At 43.8% G+C, this 18,730-nt stretch overlaps 2 protein-coding genes and 1 pseudogene across 2 annotated transcripts; 1 reads left to right on the top strand and 2 right to left on the bottom strand.

Annotated features, from left to right (window-relative positions):
• The first annotated feature begins 625 nt into the window (after positions 1-625).
• LOC111960772 (integral membrane protein 2C) lies at positions 626-6,260 on the top strand. The gene is made up of 6 exons (XM_023982974.2): positions 626-846; positions 2,679-2,825; positions 4,294-4,482; positions 4,603-4,713; positions 5,229-5,376; positions 5,488-6,260. Exons 1-6 carry the CDS (start codon positions 751-753, stop codon positions 5,577-5,579), a joined length of 783 nt encoding a protein of 260 aa, XP_023838742.1. The 5' UTR covers positions 626-750; the 3' UTR covers positions 5,580-6,260.
• Positions 6,261-8,040: 1,780 nt separating this feature from the next.
• On the bottom strand, positions 8,041-9,061 carry LOC111960771 (lysophosphatidic acid receptor 4-like; annotated as a pseudogene).
• A 653-nt stretch (positions 9,062-9,714) lies between these two features.
• On the bottom strand, positions 9,715-16,736 carry LOC111960769 (lysophosphatidic acid receptor 6). Its single transcript, XM_023982973.1, has 2 exons — positions 16,392-16,736; positions 9,715-10,944 (listed from the first exon to the last, which is right to left on the bottom strand). Exon 2 carries the CDS (start codon positions 10,938-10,940, stop codon positions 9,837-9,839), a length of 1,104 nt encoding a protein of 367 aa, XP_023838741.1. The 5' UTR covers positions 10,941-10,944; positions 16,392-16,736; the 3' UTR covers positions 9,715-9,836.
• Positions 16,737-18,730: the final 1,994 nt, after the last annotated feature.

Raw genomic sequence — 18,730 nt, 5'->3', positions numbered from 1 at the left:
ACCAACAGAGACCAGWATTCCTCAATGCATATTTAAATTGCATGTTCCTCTACTGGCTGCATGGTACTCTCTACAAGCAATGTTGTACTGGAATTTTCTTWAAAAAATAACAAAAGAACATTTGAGATAGCGAGATTATTTGGCTATGTCTGACCTTTAACCTTTGACTCCAGTCCCAGCACATTGAGTGTGTGGGTGATTTCAGTAGTGTCAAAAAGGCTTTGGCCTTACAATCTAAACATAAATAAATGAAAAACATTTTGAATAAATTGAACCTTTGCTCAGTGTTATTTGTTTCGCATGGTCCTTTCCTGTATCTGTCTGCTGAATGTCTGGAAGAGTAAAATCAATTTTAAAAAATCCAGCATTCAAGCACTCTCAATTTACGGTATATACCCTATCCTGGATGTTGACGACGTGTGCATTATTTAGCTATGGATACTTGGCTATTGTAGCCTTTTCTTTTTATAAACAGAATGTGCTAATGATACCGCATAATTATCAGTACTCCCTTTCTCTATTTTTCACGGACGGTACTCTTCACACACTACTTACTCATCATAACGTAGACGTAACTCATTCCAGTGCCTGTGCCTTTAAGTGGGCTTAAAAGTCAAACTTCCGGTAGATTGATACCACCAGCTATATTGTATCAGTAACAACAGAAGAGGCTCGCATACGAAAGGCGATCTAGCTACTGTAGCAAGAAAGAAACGAAACCCACCCGATCAGTCTTTGACAGGGACAGCCATGGTCAAGATCACTTTCCAGTCCGTCGCGGGACAGAAAGCCGAGAAGGAGCAGAATGATGGCGACAAGACCGACATTCTCATAAACCATCCAATGGTAAATTAGTGATGCATTTCTATGTTGTGGTTGGCAACATATATCGCTTTGTGTGCTGTGCCCTTCGATAAAACATAGCTAGCTAGCGCTACCTCCAGTAATTATGAAGTTGCGCGCGGTGGGATGTCAAGCGTCTGCAGGGCATTTTACTTGAAATTTACCGGCACAAACATCGACGCAACAGGAGCATTTTAACGTTGTTATTTGACAGCAGAGCAGCCATTGTCATTTGTCAGGAAATAAAACGATGCTGTGCGGCTAACGAGCTCTTTGTGGAAATATAGCCACTTAGCCAAATAGTCTACGGATAAAGGGGAACTGCTAACATTACTATTGAACATAGTTAAGTGGATGTTCTTAGACAGATTAGTTTTATTGACATCAATTATTTAGGCCAACGTTAGGCTATGAGAATTTAACTCTAATGTTGTCAATATTGGAGTTAAATTCTTAGCTGTAAGAACCTAAACCAAGAAGGATTTAATTATTTAAGCATAGGCCTATAATGTTGGCTGTGGGTTATGAATAATTATTATATCTCTTGGGAAATGTGAATGGATTACAATAACATTGTAATATACCAAACACAGGCAGCAGACAAAATGGCAGATGGAGGTTACTGCTGGCCATGCAAGTWCATATTTAGTAAGTAGCATCACTGTGCCAGCAGTAGGCTACAGTTCTCAACTTGTGATGCAGTCGTTCAAGGAAAACTTGGCTTCTCAGAATCCTGCTGTTTCAAATCCAATAAAATATGCTTTGCTTTGTCAGCCCCCTGCATTCAGTAATGAACTACAATGAAAGCCTGAGACAAGTATTTGATCAAATGTTTGAAAGATGCATCTTCACCAACTAGGCTGTATGTGTGCCTGTTTTTTATCTCAAGGTTAAGTTGGCAGAGACCTATTGGCAGTACCTTCTATAATATAGTGTTTGTTGGAAATGTAGACAGACTATAGTCACATTTTCAGTCCATCTAAGGCCYTCCTATCTCAATCAGCAGGGAAGAAGAACACTGGTAAAAATCTGTCTCTGTGGGGAAAACACACAGACAGCGAGAATGATGCCTAGTCTATCCCTTCGTCCTTGTGCATCTTATCTCCTAGTTTATCCTTCACCACAGGTTGTCGTAACACTAAGATTTTGGCTTTGATAGTCTGTGAGCTGTTTTCATACACAGACAATAGCAGCGTCAGGAGAATTTCAAATACCAGCTAAGAATAGCTTGCTTTGTTGTCTCCTATGCACAGAGCTCATCCTCCAGGATAAATGTACCTGWACTCCCACCTATCCACCCACATAGTTGCACACATACGCTAGATAGGATTTCCGCTCACATCAGTCACATGTTATGTTAATTATCATAAATGGTTATGTGAGCGGTGTAGGCTACAATCGTGTGCCTATTGCCAACCCGTGCCACCCTGCCAACAAACAGGTTGAGCGTGTGACAGAGGCAGATGGGATGAGAGACTGGGGGTGGTGTTACTCTCTGTCTTAGAAGTGCCATGTTACTAGCCACTCTGTTATCCATCTCTGCCACCCATGTTGCTGTTTCCCTGCTAAAACATGCAGATTTATTCTATCTAAGACCAGGAACATAATGCACTCTTAACCCCACATGACTTAGTCTGCCCTGTTCTGATGTGCCTGCATAGAATATCTGTGAAACACTAGCTTTTCACCAAGTACCAAAGCCATACCAGTAAGCTTTGTCTGAGCTTCTTCTGTAGTGTGAGGCAGCCTGATGTAGAAGTGCACTGCCTGGACAGGACACTAGCCTGTGTTTGTGTTCATGTATGTGGCCCTGTGTCTCTCCCTGTCCCTGTCAGGAGGATGAGGAGGAGCTGGTTCTGCCTCTGCGCTCAGGGAGGTCTCCTCTGAATGGCCTATGCTGCCTGACCTTTGGCCTGGTGGTCTTCATGTCTGGTCTGGTGTTGGCCTCCATCTATGTCTACCGCTACTACTTCATACCCCAGGTACCTAGAACCTACATCCAGTGACAGAATGAGGCAATACTCTGATATCACTCTGTCCTCTATGGTCCTACATTATATATACTAAATTATGTGGACACCCCTTCAAGATTGTGGATTGGGTTATTTCAGCCACCCCTGTTGGTGACAGGTGTATCAAATCGAGCACACAGCAATGCAATCTCCATAGACCAACATTGGCAGTAGAATGGACTTTGAACGTGGCATCGTCAGAGGATGCCACCTTTCCAACAAGTCAGTTCATCAAATTTCTGCCCTGCTAGAACTGCCACGGTCAACTCTAGTGCTGTTATTGTGAACTGGAAACGTCTAGGAGCAACAACGGCTCAGCCACAAAGTGGTAGGCCACACAAGCTCACAGAACGGACTGCTAAAGCGCATAGCATGCAAMAATCGTCCATCCTCGGTTGCAACACTCACTACCGAGTTCCAAACTGCCTCTGGAAGCAACATCAGCATAATAACTGTTCGTCGGGAGCTTCATGAAATGGGTTTCCATGGCAGAGCAGCCGCACACAAGACTAAGATCACCATGCACAATGCCATGCTTTGGGTGGCGTATAGCTCGCTGCCATTGGACTCTGGAGCAGTGAAAACGTGTTCTCTGGAGTGATGAATCACGCTTCATCATCTGACAGTCCGAMGGACAAATCTGGGTTTGGTAGATGCCAGGAGAATGCTACCTTCCCGACTGCATTGTGCCAACTGTAAAGTTTGATGGAGGAGGAATAATGGTCTGGAGCTGTTTTTCATGGTTCGGGCTAGGCCCCTTAGTTCCAGTGAAGGGAAATCTTAACGCTACAGCATACAGTACGATGACATTCCAGRGGATTCTGTGCTTCCAACTTTGTGGCAACAGTTTGGGGAAGGCCTTTTCCTGTTTCAGCATGACAATGCCCCTGTGCACAAAGCGAGGTCCATACAGAAATGGTTTGTCGAGATCGGTGTGAAAGAACTTGATTGGCCTGCACAGAGCCCTGACCTCAATGCCATCGAACACTTTTGGGATGAATTGGAACACCGACTGTGAGCCAGGCCTAATCGCCAAACATCAGTGCCCAACCTCACTAATGCTCTTGTGGCTGAATGGAAGCAAGTTCCTGCAGCAATGTTCCAACATCTATTGTAAAGCCTTCCCAGAAGTGGAGGCTGTTATAACAGCAAAGGGTCCCCAACTCCCATATGAATGATTTTGGAATGAGTTGTTGGTCGAGCAGGTGTCCACATACTTCACATGTAGAGGGTCTTCTGATGTTGAATTTGTAAATGTGCATCCTGGTTTAACTGTCTCTGGTGGTATAACGTACATTTTGAGGTCAGTTTTTTATCAGACATTGGTCCTTCTTTCCCAGTCTGAGATCATGACACGTTCAATAATAGCAGTGACTGTGATAATGAGGATGATAGTTAGTGATAGTCTTGCTAACGGTTTCCCTGTGCCATGACCTAGATCCCAGAGGAGAGTCTGTTCCACTGTAGGGTTCGTTATGAGGACTCTGTGTACGCCCCTCTGAGAGGCAGACAGGAGCTGGAGGAGAACGTGGGCATCTACCTGGAAGACAACTATGAGCAGATCAGTGTGCCAGTGCCCCATTTTGGAGGAAGCGACCCTGCTGACATCATCCACGACTTTCACAGGGTGAGGAGGACTAGGCACATGCACGCATCCACGCACGTACCCACACACCTGATGTAGAGTCAATCGGCCAGGTTTTTGACATGCATAGTTTTATTTAGTTTCGTTTCTGTCTGTCACCAGGGACTGACTGCCTACCATGACATCGCTCTGGACAAATGCTATGTCATCGAGCTCAACACCACCATCGTTATGCCCCCACGGAACCTCTGGGAACTGCTGGTCAATGTTAAGGTAACATAAAGCCTGTCTCTCTCACTTTCTGTTTGAGATGCCGTCTCCCATTTCCCACAGCCTATTATTCCCTCTTTGTCCCTGTCTCTGCCTCTGTCTCTGCCTCTGTCTGTCTCGGCCGTCTGTCTGTCTGTCTGTCTCGGCCTCTGTCTGTCTGTCTGTCTCGGCCTCTGTCGTCTGTCTGTCTCGGCCTCTGTCTGTCTGTCTGTCTCGGCCTCTGTCTGTCTCGGCCTCTGTCTGTCTGTCTGTCTCGGTGTCTGTCTATGTCTCTCTTTGTCTCTCTCAATTCAAAGGGCTTTATTAGCATGGGAAACATGTTTACATTGCCAACGCAAGTGAAATGGATAATAAACTAAAGTGAAATAAAAAATGAACAGTAAACATTACTCACAAGTTTGAAAGGAATAGAGGCATTTGAAATGTCATATTATGGCTATGTACAGTGTTAAAATGATGTGCAAATAGAGAGACTATCCGAACTCTAACCCTGTCTACCCCCCCCTCTCTGTGTTTAGAAGGGGACGTACCTGCCCCAGACCTACATTATCCAGGAGGAGATGTTTGTGACGGGGAAGGTTCACAACATGCGCCTGCTGGGGCCCTTCATCTACCGCCTGTGTAACGGCAAGGACACATACCGCCTGAAACGCCGCGCCCGCAGACGTGAGTCGGGGGGGGTTCAGAGCTTTGTATAAGGTTGTGCGGGTCATTCAGGGTCTGAATGGTCTACCTATTCTCTTGTCTAATAAAAGTCTTTCACTGTCTGACCTGTAGGCATCAACAAACGGGAAGTGGCGAACTGCCATCGCATCCGCCACTTTGAGAACACGTTTGTGGTTGAGACAGTCATCTGTGATGGAGTGTAAACTGTTACCTTAGCATGACCGTCTGGCACAACACCCTAAGGCACAGCCACCTCTCCTGCCACTGTAGCGCATCCCTGTGTAGATACTTAGAATGACCTTTCAGTTGCACTTTAACTATGGTTTGTTATTTTTTCCATATGTTTACCTGTCTCTTTATAAACACACTGTTTATTTTAGGAATTGTCAGTAGTGAGGTTTTCCTTGTGTTTCCTGGCTGCAATAATACATGTTTTTCTCTGTAATTTACCTTGGCTGAAATAGTTTCATGTAGCAGAACCACTAAGCCAATTATAATGGGGAGATTTTTCCACTTAAGAGAACTGTGACGGCCTTGGTTGTCAGGGAAGACAAGTTTCCATGTGTTGTCATGGCGACTACTTGATTTCCCTGCTCTTGAAATTACTGCGCGTGTGAAATCCTGCTACTGTCAGCAACCACCTGACCTAATGTTGTGCCGCATCGCTCTCAGCTTTATCTCTTGCTCTTTGTCGCACTGTTTGTCTGTCACTACACCCCCCCAGCACACCTCATGCTTCTCTTTTGTGTTTCTTCTTTAGCTCAGTCACCCAATCAAACTAAAGGAAGACATGAATGTGAGTTTAAGAACCAGTGTCCTTACAAAGTGAAGTAGACAAATTGGCCATTATTAGTCTTTGTGTGCGTTTGCACCTGTATGTAAGGCCTCTAAAGTATAGAATCATGTACATGACACTTAATGTATGTAGTTATGTAATATTATACCAGATTATTTCCAGCCAAGCTGCCCTTCTCCCTGTGAAAGCGTCGAAGAATGTTTCTCCCTCCTTATTGATGCCCCTCTCATCACCTCGTATTGTTTATATTTCAGGGGAGGTCGAGCCTCTCCCCCTTCATTTGCACTCTTTATCAACGCTTTTGTGAGTCATTCCAGTAGAATTCTGTCATGATTTTTCACCCTGCATGTGTGTTTCTCTAAGGAAAAACTGCACTGTTAGATTCTTTTCTAAGAGCACGTTTAAAGCCTTGGTCCAGAGTCAGAGACTGGACTAAAGTAATGATTGCTGTAAGGGAGTTTATTATATCATATGCTAATATATACCTTAGACAGGTCTGTATATTTTGTCTGCTGGTGAAGTCTTATCTGTGAATAAAGTAGTTAAAAACACCCAGGGGCTTCTATCCTTTGTTCTTTCTAAATAACTGTTACCGCAAGGCACTACAGAGGGTACTGCGTACGGCCCAGTACGTCACTGTTATCACAAGGCACTACAGAGGGTACTGCGTACGGCCCAGTACGTCACTGTTACCGCAAGGCACTACAGAGGGTACTGCGTACGGCCCAGTACATCACTGTTACCGCAAGGCACTACAGAGGGTACTGTGTACGGCTCAGTACGTCACTGTTACCGCAAGGCACTACAGAGGGTACTGCGTACGGCCCAGTACGTCACTGTTATCACAAGGCACTACAGAGGGTACTGCGTACGGCTCAGTACGTCACTGTTATCACAAGGCACTACAGAGGGAACTGCATACGGCCCAGTACGTCACTGTTACCGCAAGGCACTACAGAGGGTACTGTGTACGGCCCAGTACATCACTGTTACCGCAAGGCACTACAGAGGGTACTGTGTACGGCCCAGTACATCACTGGGACTAAGTTTCCTACCATCCAGGACCTCTATACCAGGCGGTGTCAGTGGAAGGCCCTAAAAAATTTCACTCCAGCCACGCTAGTCATAGACTGTTCTCTCTGCCACCGCATGGCAAGCGGTACCAGAGCGCCAAGTCTAGGTCCAAGAGGCTTCTAAACAGCTTTTACCCCCCACAAGCCATAAGACTCCAGAACATCTAATCAAATGGCTACCCAGACTATTTTCATTGCCCCCCTCCCTTTTAACGCTGCTGCTACTCTGTTACAATCTATGCATATTGTCACTTTAATAACTCTACCTACATGTACATATTACCTCCATTACTTTGACTAACCGGTGCCCCCGCACATTCACTGTGTACCAGTACCCCGTGTATATAGCCTCGCTATTGCCTCACCTCGTTATTTTACTGCTGCTGTTTAATTATTTGTTACTTTCATTTTTTAAATTTTAACTGCATTGTTGGTTAAGGGCTTGTAAGTAAGCATTTCACTGTAAGGTCTACTACACCTGTTGTATTTGGTCGAACCAATCAACAAAGGGAACTGTTGGGCACCCGGCTCCGCATGTGAATGAAAGCCTTAGTAATTATTAGTACTTTTGGGGAAATGAGTGTGGTCGATGTACAAAACCTACATACAATAAATGTCAATGACTTCAGTCTTATTAATCATGAAGATAAGGAGGTAAAATGTTTATTCTATAAAACAATTGTATTGGCACATCTTAAAAGTACAGATGAGCTCAATTAAACTTACAGAAGAGATGAACTGTTACCAAAAAAAACKAAACTATAACATGTCATTTGACAAAATATCATTCTATCTTTAACTATAAATTGTGGCATATTTAGGGACACATTTTGATGCTGTTACCTCAAACTATCCACTGGTAATGGATTCTCACTCACTGTGTTCTCACCCTTCATCTACTTTCATGTGATCTGGCCTGAGAAACCTCCATGTCAGAACCCTCTTCTTCCAGAAAGCATCTAAAGAGAAGAAGTACAACAGTGGATCTAGATAACAGTTGATGCTGGCCAGACAGAACATGGGCATGATAGCCTGCCTGATACTGAGCATCAGCACGATGGAGGAGGGCAGGAAGAAGACAAACAGAAGGTTGATGGTGAAGATCAGCATGATGTTTGTTCATCTTGTTGTTGACCCTGGCGGCATCACTGAGGTGCCCGCGTAGCTTCCAGGACACCATGGTGGTGGCGACCACGTTGACCCCCCAGCATGGGGAACACCAGCCCGGACTGCACATAACCAACGATCGGATTCTCCACAGAACATACATTAGTAAACTCAAAGCAGACGTTAGTGGCATTACAGCTCTTTATCTGACTGATCTAGTAGAGGCTCTCTGGAATGACTGCAACTGCCACTATCAGGACCCAGATGAAGACACAGGCCTTCCAGGCGTTGGTGGTGATGCGGAGGTTGCGGGACCTCAGAGGGTAGACCGCAGCCTGTCCAGGCCAATGACGGTGACGAAGATGGCGCTAGAGCGGATGTTGTTGCGGAACAGCATGGTGGTGGCTGTGCAGGCCTGGATGCCCAGGGGCCCGTGGCGTAGAAGTAGACCCGGGTGTGCAGGGATAGGACCAGCAGCAGGTCGGACAGACCCAGGTGGCTCATGAAGACAGCGCTGGAGGATTTGAGGCCGTGGCGGCGGAGCAGAACCCACAGTGACACGGCATTGAGCGGCAGGCCTAGCACCACCACGCTTCCGTACACAATGGCAGGGGCTGTGAACATCACATAATAACTCCCCTCAAGAGGAGAGCGCTCCTAAACTATCATTGTTGTTGTTCATGGTGTCTGTGCGTGTAATTTGAAAAGAGACAGAAATCACTCCAAACCACTCACTCAATATTCTGGTTGCCACTTCCTATCAGAGCATAGAGGTTGAGCTGTTCTTAACTTTCAGAATGAAAGTGTTGAAACAGGAAGTGAGGATGATTTTGTTTCCTCAGGAAGGACTTCTTATCCTCTCTGCTGATAAGGTTGAAGACTCTTGACAACATGAATCATGTCTGAGTAACAAACTATCAACATGAAGAATCTCTGATCTCTCTGACCTATACAGACAGTCTGATCATTTTTTAACGAAAAGTGAGTTATTCATAGTGAAAAGTTATAAACGAACGTGTTGATCAAGAGCAACTGTCTAAAACATTTAAATACCGTTTTATATTTGAAATGGTCTGGATGTACACATCTTTACTGGCTAGATTGAGAGTGGGTGGATCACATCTGAACAGTCCATATCTGAAYAGTGTATAATTATGTAGAAGCTTCTATTCAGTATGATTAAATGACAAGACTCAGGGTTGTAAATCCCAGGCCTTTTGTTGATCAGATCAGTTAGTGTTAGATATGCCCTCTGAGATATACTGTGGAACCTCTTTGAATCTCAGCCTCCTAAAGGTAAGAGGTAAGACTAGGACCAAAGGCCACGTGTGATGAGTGAGAATACAATGGAAGGCTGGATGATTGATTTAAAAACATTTATTCCAAGTGTTGGCCATTCATTCAATATTCGAGCAACTTGTTTCCTCTGTCTGCTGTGGGGATCTGCGTTTTCCATTTCCCAGATAGAGGTGATAGCCATCCATCTACAGGGGAAGCGTCTCCACCCTGCTCTCCACTCTGCAGGCGCCAAGAGGGGATAAGCCACATCTATCTAGCAAGTCCAATTGATCTCCATTGACCTGGGTGTCTGAGCCTGTCTCTCCAGGTTCCTTGACCTTGATGTTGTCCATTGCATGCTGGTTGATTTCCCTGAGCCTCACCACTGTGTTTCCTCTAGTGGACATCCTCCTCCTCTCCTGGCTGGCAGTCAGCAGGTTCTCCTTCAGGATGAAGTAGTAGCAGACCCCGTCCGTCAGACAGTTGACGCTGCCCAGACACATGCTGATGTGGACGAAGTCTCTGAGGGGGTTGATGACATTCGGGTCCTCCGTGCGGTTCTTGGCCAGGAAGTAGACGACTGCGGCCACGTGGTAGGGGATGAAGCACAGCAGGAAGGCCACCAGATTGCTCAGGACGATTTTCACAGACTTGTTGTTCCTCAGCTTATCGTCCAGCGGGTTCAGTCGCCGCATGTCACTCAGGATCTGCATCACGCGCACCGAGAAGAACACCATGGCAACCGTGCTGATTGTGAACACTGTCTCTATGGCGATGATGATCCATTTCTTCTTCCAGGTTTCGCTGGAGAAGTTCTGGAAACACTTGGTCTCGTTGCCTTTGTGCATTCTGGTGTCGTTGTTGTTTTTGTTGTGGAGCTCATAGACGGGTGTGGTGAAAGCAAATACCATCACCCACACGGCCAGGCATACCAGGGCAGCCTTCCGTGGCGAGTGCAGACGCTTGCCATTGATTGGAAACCGCAAATAAACATAGCGGTCGCCCGAGATGCATACGCTCAGTATGATGCTCCCATAGATGTTGACGAACACCAGGCTCTCCAGGAAGGTGCAGAAGCCCATGCTCAGACCCCAGGTGTGTTCATAGGCGTACATCTTGAAGGGCAGAGAGAAGATGAGAAGGCTGTCGTTGATGATCAGACTGCTGAGGTACACCGTGGACTCAGTCCATCGACGCATCCTGAAGAGGAGGAGCCACAGAGCGGCCAGGTTGAGGGGAAGACCCACCATGAACGTGGGGACATAGACAATCCACTGTATATAGCACACTTTGCTTTCACACAGTACCATTTTACTGCAAACAGAGAGGGAAATACATACACATGAATGTAATTTCACTTATGACTCAATGATTTTTAACCAATACCAAAGGCATCAATCAGGATGGTCACTGTGCAAGAGTAAAGAGATTTATAGGGATAGCTCGGGATTTTGGCAGTCTACTGGAACCGCATGCTAGCTGTTAATTAGCAACTTATTTCAAACTGAACGCAGAGACATAAAATGGTATCCATGAGTTCATCTGACTCATTTCCCTCTCTGTTTGCAGTAAAAGAGAAAGAGCCTCATTGCCAAAATCCTGAACTATCCCTTTAAGCCTCGCGGARATTTGACTGTAGGCTACATGTTATGTTAACTTGAGGGGATATCCTGTAGTAAAGCTCAAGTGCATTGGAGAATAATGAACCAACTAATCATTTGGATCACTACTGCCATCTCATAGACTTGGCATAGTGTTACTACCTAGTAGGCGACTGTAACTGATTTCATCTTAGTGTACCAGGTAGGAGCTTTTTAGAGGTCCATTACTAAGTGGCAGTACTCAATTCCTCTGTAACCCTATAAAAGGGGAAAGGAATTAGCATTCTTGGAAAGGCATCTTATCTGAGATTCCGGGATGATCTCAAACGCACACTCCATGTGTCCTCTGTCCTCTCTCTTCAAAACCCATTGGAGGAGAAGGTCAGAGGGGCGAGACATCTGGTTTTCTCATCCAATGAATTTTGAAAAGGAGAGAGGATGTTAGGAGTTTGGAATTGAGATCTTCCCTCGTTTGGGCCAAGTCAAAGATGGACTATTATATTGTCAAGATGTCCTCAAAGATGAAAGGCTGGCATGAGGCAGCAAGATCAGGTGGGACCATTCTATCCAATGAGAGGCAGAGATACGTGTGTGAACAACAGGCAAAACTCAGATATAAAGTAATTTCTTTCAAAGTTGATAAAATGCCATGTCAGTCCACCTATATCAGTGCATTTGTAACAAACTAACCATTACGAAACGTATTTTMGATCAAATAAGCCTCACATAGCAAATTAGCAATTAAATGTTTTGTTGACCAAATTTTACAGTCTCTCATGGACCTCCATTCCTTACTTTGTGGTCTTATTTTTGTTGACAGATTTTGGGATGAGTAAACCGTCTCGCTTCGACTCTTCCTCTCTGGCCACGTGCTGTGTGTGTGTGTTTGATTGTCATGTTTAAGGGGTTGATGGAAACTAATGTGAAGGTAAAGACGGCCTATTTATAAAACGGCAACACCAGCCGCTGTTCTTTGTCCTTTGTGTTATCGGAACAGAGTTGTGTTTAAAATGTTAGAAAAACTACTTTCCATAGCCTGATACATTAGCTTGTAATTTAGTGGGTTAGGCCAATAGTTGACCCTTTTGCAGTATGACTTATCAAAGACATTTATCACATGTTCTACTGGTATTGGTACTTTATTAGATTTGCGGTGAATTCAGTGTGGCATTCATCCTAAACTGTGTGCAGTGAACCACTTTTATATAGACTATCAGTAAGACTTGTCTCTCTATTTGCCTCTAGCAACTCATTGTAATCAAGCTATTTGTGGTTTTGTACATTAAATATTTCCCAATCAATGATCAGCACTGTACCATTGCTCATCAAAATTGTTATATGTCAAATAAAAGCAATTTTGTATACTTCTATCATTCATTTGGTAGGCCTGTTGGGAACCATGTCTTAGCTTGAAGCTCCTCTTTGCTCCTGTCTAAACCAAGGGGTGTTGTACAGCTACTGTCTATAACTATCATCCCACAGATGCAGGGCACAGACATCAGTTCAACGTCTAGTTTTGATTTACATTTGGTTGAGTTGTCAACTAACGTGAATTCAACTTGAAATCAACAAAACATTTCATCATGTCATTCGAATTTGGTTAAAAGTTGAGTGAATTAAAAAAATTATTATCTTACGTTGATAACTTTTTTTTCATATCTAATCAGTTTTCCATGTTGATTTAACGTTATCACATAGAATTTTCGTGTTGAATTGATGTGGAAATAACATTGATTCAACCCGTTTTTGCCCAGTGGGATGTCACATTAGGTTATAGCCTACCACTGTCCTATCTATGCATATAAATATGTCAGTGTATGTTTAGTACCATTTTACAACTACAGTTGAAGTCGGAAGATTACATACACTTAGGTTGGAGTCATTAAAACTCGTTTTTCAACCACTCCACATGTGTCTTGTTAACAAACTATAGTTTTGGCAAGTCRGTTAGGACATCTACTTTGCGCCTGACACAAGTCATTTTTCCAAMAATTGTTTACAGACAGATTATTTTACTTATAATTCACTGTATCACAATTCCAGTGGGTCAGAAGTTTACATACACTAAGTTGACTGTGCCTTTAAACAGCTTGGCAAATTCCAGAAATTATGTCATGGCTTTAGAAGCTTCTGATAGGCTAATTGACATMATTTGAGTCAATTGGAGGTGTACCTGTGGATGTATTTCAAGGCCTACTTTCAAACTCAGTGCCTCTTTGCTTGACATCATGGGAAAATCAAAAGAAATCAGCCAAGAAAAACAATTGTAGACCTCCACAAGTCTGGTTCATCCTTGGGAGTATTTTCCAAACGCCTGAAGGTACCACATTCATCTATACAAACAATAGTATGCAAGTATAAACACCATGGGACTACACAGTCGTCATACCGCTCAGGAAGGAGACACATTCTGTCTCCTAGAGATGAATGTACTTTGGTGCGAAAAGTGCAAATCAATCCCAGAACAACAGCAAAGGACCTYGTGAAGRYGCTGGAGGAAACAGGTACAAAAGTATCTACATCCACAGTAAAACGAGTCCAATATCAACATAACCTGAATGGCCGCTCAGCAAGGAAGAAGCCACGGCTCCAAAACCGCCATAAAAAGCCAGACTACGGTTTGCAACTGCACATGGGGACAAAGATTGTACTTTTTGGAGAAATGTCCTCCGTGAAGCACAGGGGTGGCAGCATCATGTTGTGGGGGTGCTTTGCTGCAGGAGGGACTGGTGCACTTCACAAAATAGATGGCATCATGAGGAGAATTATATGKATATATTGAAGCAACATCTCAAGACATCAGTCAGGAAGTTAAAGCTTGGTCGCAAATGGGTCTTCCAAATGGACAATGACCCCAAGCATACTTCCAAAGTTGTGGCAAAATTGTTTAAGGACAACAAAGTCAAGATATTCGAGTGGCCATCACAAAGCCTTGGCCTCAATCCTAGAGAAAATTTGTGGGAAGAACTGAAAAAGCGTGTGCGAGCAAAGAGGTCTACAAACCTTACTCAGGTACACCAGCTCTGTCAGGAGGAATGGGCCAAAATTCACCCAAGTTATTGTGGGAAGCTTGCGGAAGGCTACCCCAAACGTTTGACCGAAGTTAAACAATTTAAAGGCAATGCTACCAAATACTAATTGAGTGTATGGTAACTTCTGAGCCACTGGGAATGTGATAAAAGCTGAAATATATCCAGCTCTGTCAGGAGGAATATATTATATATATCCTTCCTTATATCCTTCCTGTTTGGCCCTGTCCGGGGGTTTCTTCGGATGGGGCCACAGTGTCTCCTGACCCCTCCTGTCTCAGCCTCCAGTATTTATGCTGCAGTAGTTTGTGTCGGGGGGCTAGGGCCAGTTGGTTATATCTGGAGTACGTCTCCTGTCTTATCCAGTGTCCTGTGTGAATTTAAGTATGCTCTCTCTAATTCTCTCCTTCTCTCTTTCTTTCTCTCTCTCGGAGGAACTGAGCCCTAGGACCATACGTCAGGACTACCGGGCATGATGACTCCTTGCTGTCCCCAGTCCACCTGGCCTTGTTTGCTGTCCCAGTTTCAACTGTTCTGCCTACGGTTATGGAACGCCTACCTGTCCCAGACCTGCTGTTCTCAACTCTTAATTATCGGCTATGAAAAGCCAACTGAAATTTATTCCTGATTATTATTTGACCATGCTTGTCATTTATGAACATTTTGAACTCTTGGCCATGTTCTGTTATAATCTCCACCCGGCACAGCCAGAAGAGGACTGGCCACCCCTCATAGCCTGGTTCCTCTCTAGGTTTCTTCCTAGGTTTTGGCCTTTCTAGGGAGTTTTTCCACCGTGCTTCTACACCTGCATTGCTTGCTGTTTGGGGTTTTAGGCTGGGTTTTTTGTACAGCACTTCGAGATATTGGCTGATGTACGAAGGGCTATATAAAATAAACTTGATTGATTGAAATAAATCATTCTCTATGCTATTATTCTGACATTTCACATTCTTAAAATAAAGTGGTGATCCTAACTGACCTAAAACAGGGAATTTTTACTAGGATTAAATGTCTGGAAGTGTGAAAAACTGAGTTTAAATGTATTTGGCTAACGTGTATGTAAACTTCCGACTTCAACTGTATGTCCACTGTTGACATGGAAACAAGGAGATAGTTGCCCACCAAGAGGTTAAAGGAAAACTCCACCCAAAACCCATATTTTGGTATTTGTTTTATAAGTCCATTGTTGACATAGAACCAAAAGGTTGTGTAACTTTCAAAACACAGAAATCAACCCTTATGATGTATTTTGCATCATATGATGTAAAATGCAGCATCATATGGTGCTTCCGAGTGGCACAGCGGTCTAAGACACTGCATCTCAGTGCTAGAGGCGTCACTACAGACCCTGGCTTGATTCCAGGCTGTATCACAACCGGCCGTGATTAGGAGTACCATAGGGCGGCGCACAATTGGCCCAGCGTCATCCGGGTTAGGCTGGGGTAGGCCACCATTTTAAATAAGAATGTGTTCTTAATTGACTTGCCTGGTTAAAAAAAAACTAAAAAAAAACTATGATGCAAAATGCATCATACAAGGGTGATTTAGAGCTACATACCTTGAAAACTTGAGTGCTGACAAGCAAAATATTTTGGGACTATGTCAACAATGGACGAATGAAACAAATACCAAAATATYGTTTTTGGGTGGAATTATCCTTTAATGCGTGATGGACTGCTACGACTGTTTATTCAACRCCATAAGAAAATGATCAAATACATTGTTTGGTTGCATCCTATTAAGATTAACATTTACTGTATATTAAATTAATAATGAGTTAAAATCCATTGTTGATATACATACGWTTTTTTACTAATTTGAGTGTCGCAGGTTTAAATTTAACAGGATGTCTGAACCAATGACTGTATAGGTCTGAACAGTGTGATTTTTTCCCCCGTTTGTAGAATGTGCATGATTAAAATGTGTTTCCATTGTTGTAGGGATCATGACATTTGAATTTGTCTAGATGATTTAAGATTATATGGCACAGTATCTCACAACAGCATGGCAGAAACCTCGGGTGATTGTAAAGATAAAATTTGGTTAACTAAGGCACGCACAGTGAGGAACTGGGTGCAAAACTCCAGTCCAAAAGCATTACAGTAGGCAACTTTTTTTTTTAAACACTCACCGAAATCGCGTTGGGATAATTATCTCCTCTCAACTGGAGCCGAACCTCATGGCTTTGAGTCCTTATTTGGTAAAACAGACTTTAACCTACAGTAAATAGCCTATGTCGTGCCAATATTTATTCCTCTGATTGAGAGTGAAACCCGTTGTGCACGCTGTTTTCCAAAAAGCACTACACAAACCACACTGGACCTGCAATCTGCTCTAAGCTAGTACCGCTTTGGTTGACTAGTTTGCATAGTTAAATGAAGCAGTGTATTTCAAATGAAACTAATATAATAAGATATACACATACAGTAGCTAAAAGAAGACCGTCTTCACTTATTGTGTGGATTGCACACTTACATGCCCACCACTTCTGCTTAGGCCACACACGTGGTTTATCACGCTCAGTTTTTTTTTGTAGGATATGTAGGTTAACAGAAGCCATTTCCCCTTTGACATATATACGTTTCCCACGCCCAACAGTGAAATATAATGTCGCTGTTTTGTATAAAGTTGCACTAGACGGAGCCACAGGAACAGTAAGGGGACATTTTGAGTACTCTGTCAGGAGCCAATTCAAATGAATGTGTGTGTGTGTTTGAAATATCATTACTAGTGGTGAAATCTAGCTTTCTGGAAACTGCCCCCTCGTTCTTGCCTGAAAGTACAAGTAGACATTTGACTGTGAAGTCTGTCTGATACTGTAGCGCAGAGAAAAATGTCGTTATGGCAAAGCGTGCATTACATCAGCACCACAGCCACATCCTCATTTATTTTCCGTCTCCACTTTTTCTACTTTGAATGAGTGATCTTCCAGTCATTGTCAAACTAGTCATCATTGCCTGGGCCCCCATACTTTTGAATGAATCCTCTACAGATCAGTAATCCATATTTGGTCTAGAAAAGTGATTAAGGCCTACTCTACATGTCTGTGCATTCGGTGCATTCGGAAAGTATTCAGACCCCTTCACTTTTTCCACATTTTGTTACTTTACAGGCTCATACTAAAATGGATTAAATAGTTCCCCCCCCCCCAAATCAACCTACACACAATACCATATAATGACAAAGAAAAAACAGGTTTTTAGAAATTTTGGGCAAATGTATATATAAAAAAAATGTAATATCACATTTACATAGGTATTCAGACCCTTTACTCAGTACTTTGTTAAAGCACCTATCACGTTCGCTGGAAGCATACTCGGACCAACGTGCAGCGTGATCTGGGTTCCACATCTTTTTATTTAAAGTAAGTGAACCACACAGCAAAAACAATAAAGAATAAACTAAACGTGACGACAATGAAGTGCTAACATGCAACTACACATAAGCAATATCCCACAAAACACAGGTGGAAAAATGCTACTTAAATATGATCCCCAATTAGAGACAACGATAACCAGCTGCCTCTAATTGGGAATCATACCAAACACCAACATAGAAAACAAAACCCCACATAGAAAATATAAACTAGACTAACCCCCCAGTCACGCCCTGACCTACTCCACCATAGAAAATAAGGACTCTCTATGGTCAGGACGTGACAGCAACTTTGGCAGCGATTACAGCCTTGAGTCATCTTGGGTATGTCGCAACAAGCTTGGCACACCTGTATTTGGGGAGTTTCTCCCATTCTTCTCTGCAGAACCTCTCTAGATCTGTCAGGTTGTATGGGGAGCGTCTCTGCACACCTACATTCAGGTCTCTCCAGAGATGTTCGATCGAGTTCAAGTCCGGGCTCTGGCTGGGCCACTCAAGGACATTCAGAGACTTGTATCGAAGCTACTCCTGGGTTGTCTTGGCTGTGTGCTTAGGGTTATTGTCCTGTTGGAAGCTGAACATTCGCCCCAGTTAGGTCCTGAGCGCTCTGGAGCTGGTTTTCAYCAAGGATCTCTCTGTACTTTGCACCATTCATCTTTCCCTCGATCCTGACTAGTCTCGCAGTCCCTGCCCCTGAAAAACATCCCCACAGTATGACACTGCCACCACCATCCTTCATCCTTCACTGGATGCTATTGGCCAGGTGATGAGCAATGGCCACTCTACCATAAAGGCCTGATTGCTGGAGTGCTGCAGAGATGGTTGTCCTTCTGGAAGGTTCTCCCATCTCCACAGAGTAACTCTGGAGCTCTGTCAGAGTGACCATCGGGTTCTTGGTCACCTCCCTGCCCAAGGCCCTTCTCCCCTGATTGCTCAGTTTGGAACCACCAAGAAGAGTCTTGTTGGCTCCAAACTTCTTCCATTTAATAATGATGGAGGCCACTGTGCTTTTGGGGACCTTCAATGCTGCAGCCATTTTTTGGTACCCTTCCCCAGATTTGTGCCTTGACACAATCATGTCTCTGAGCTCTACGG

This window comes from Salvelinus sp. IW2-2015, linkage group LG4p (assembly GCF_002910315.2).
Source record: "Salvelinus sp. IW2-2015 linkage group LG4p, ASM291031v2, whole genome shotgun sequence".
In the NCBI taxonomy this organism is placed as follows: domain Eukaryota; kingdom Metazoa; phylum Chordata; class Actinopteri; order Salmoniformes; family Salmonidae; genus Salvelinus; species Salvelinus sp. IW2-2015.
The sequence above is the reverse complement of the archived record's forward strand: the minus strand, read 5'-3'. Positions and strand labels throughout refer to the sequence as shown.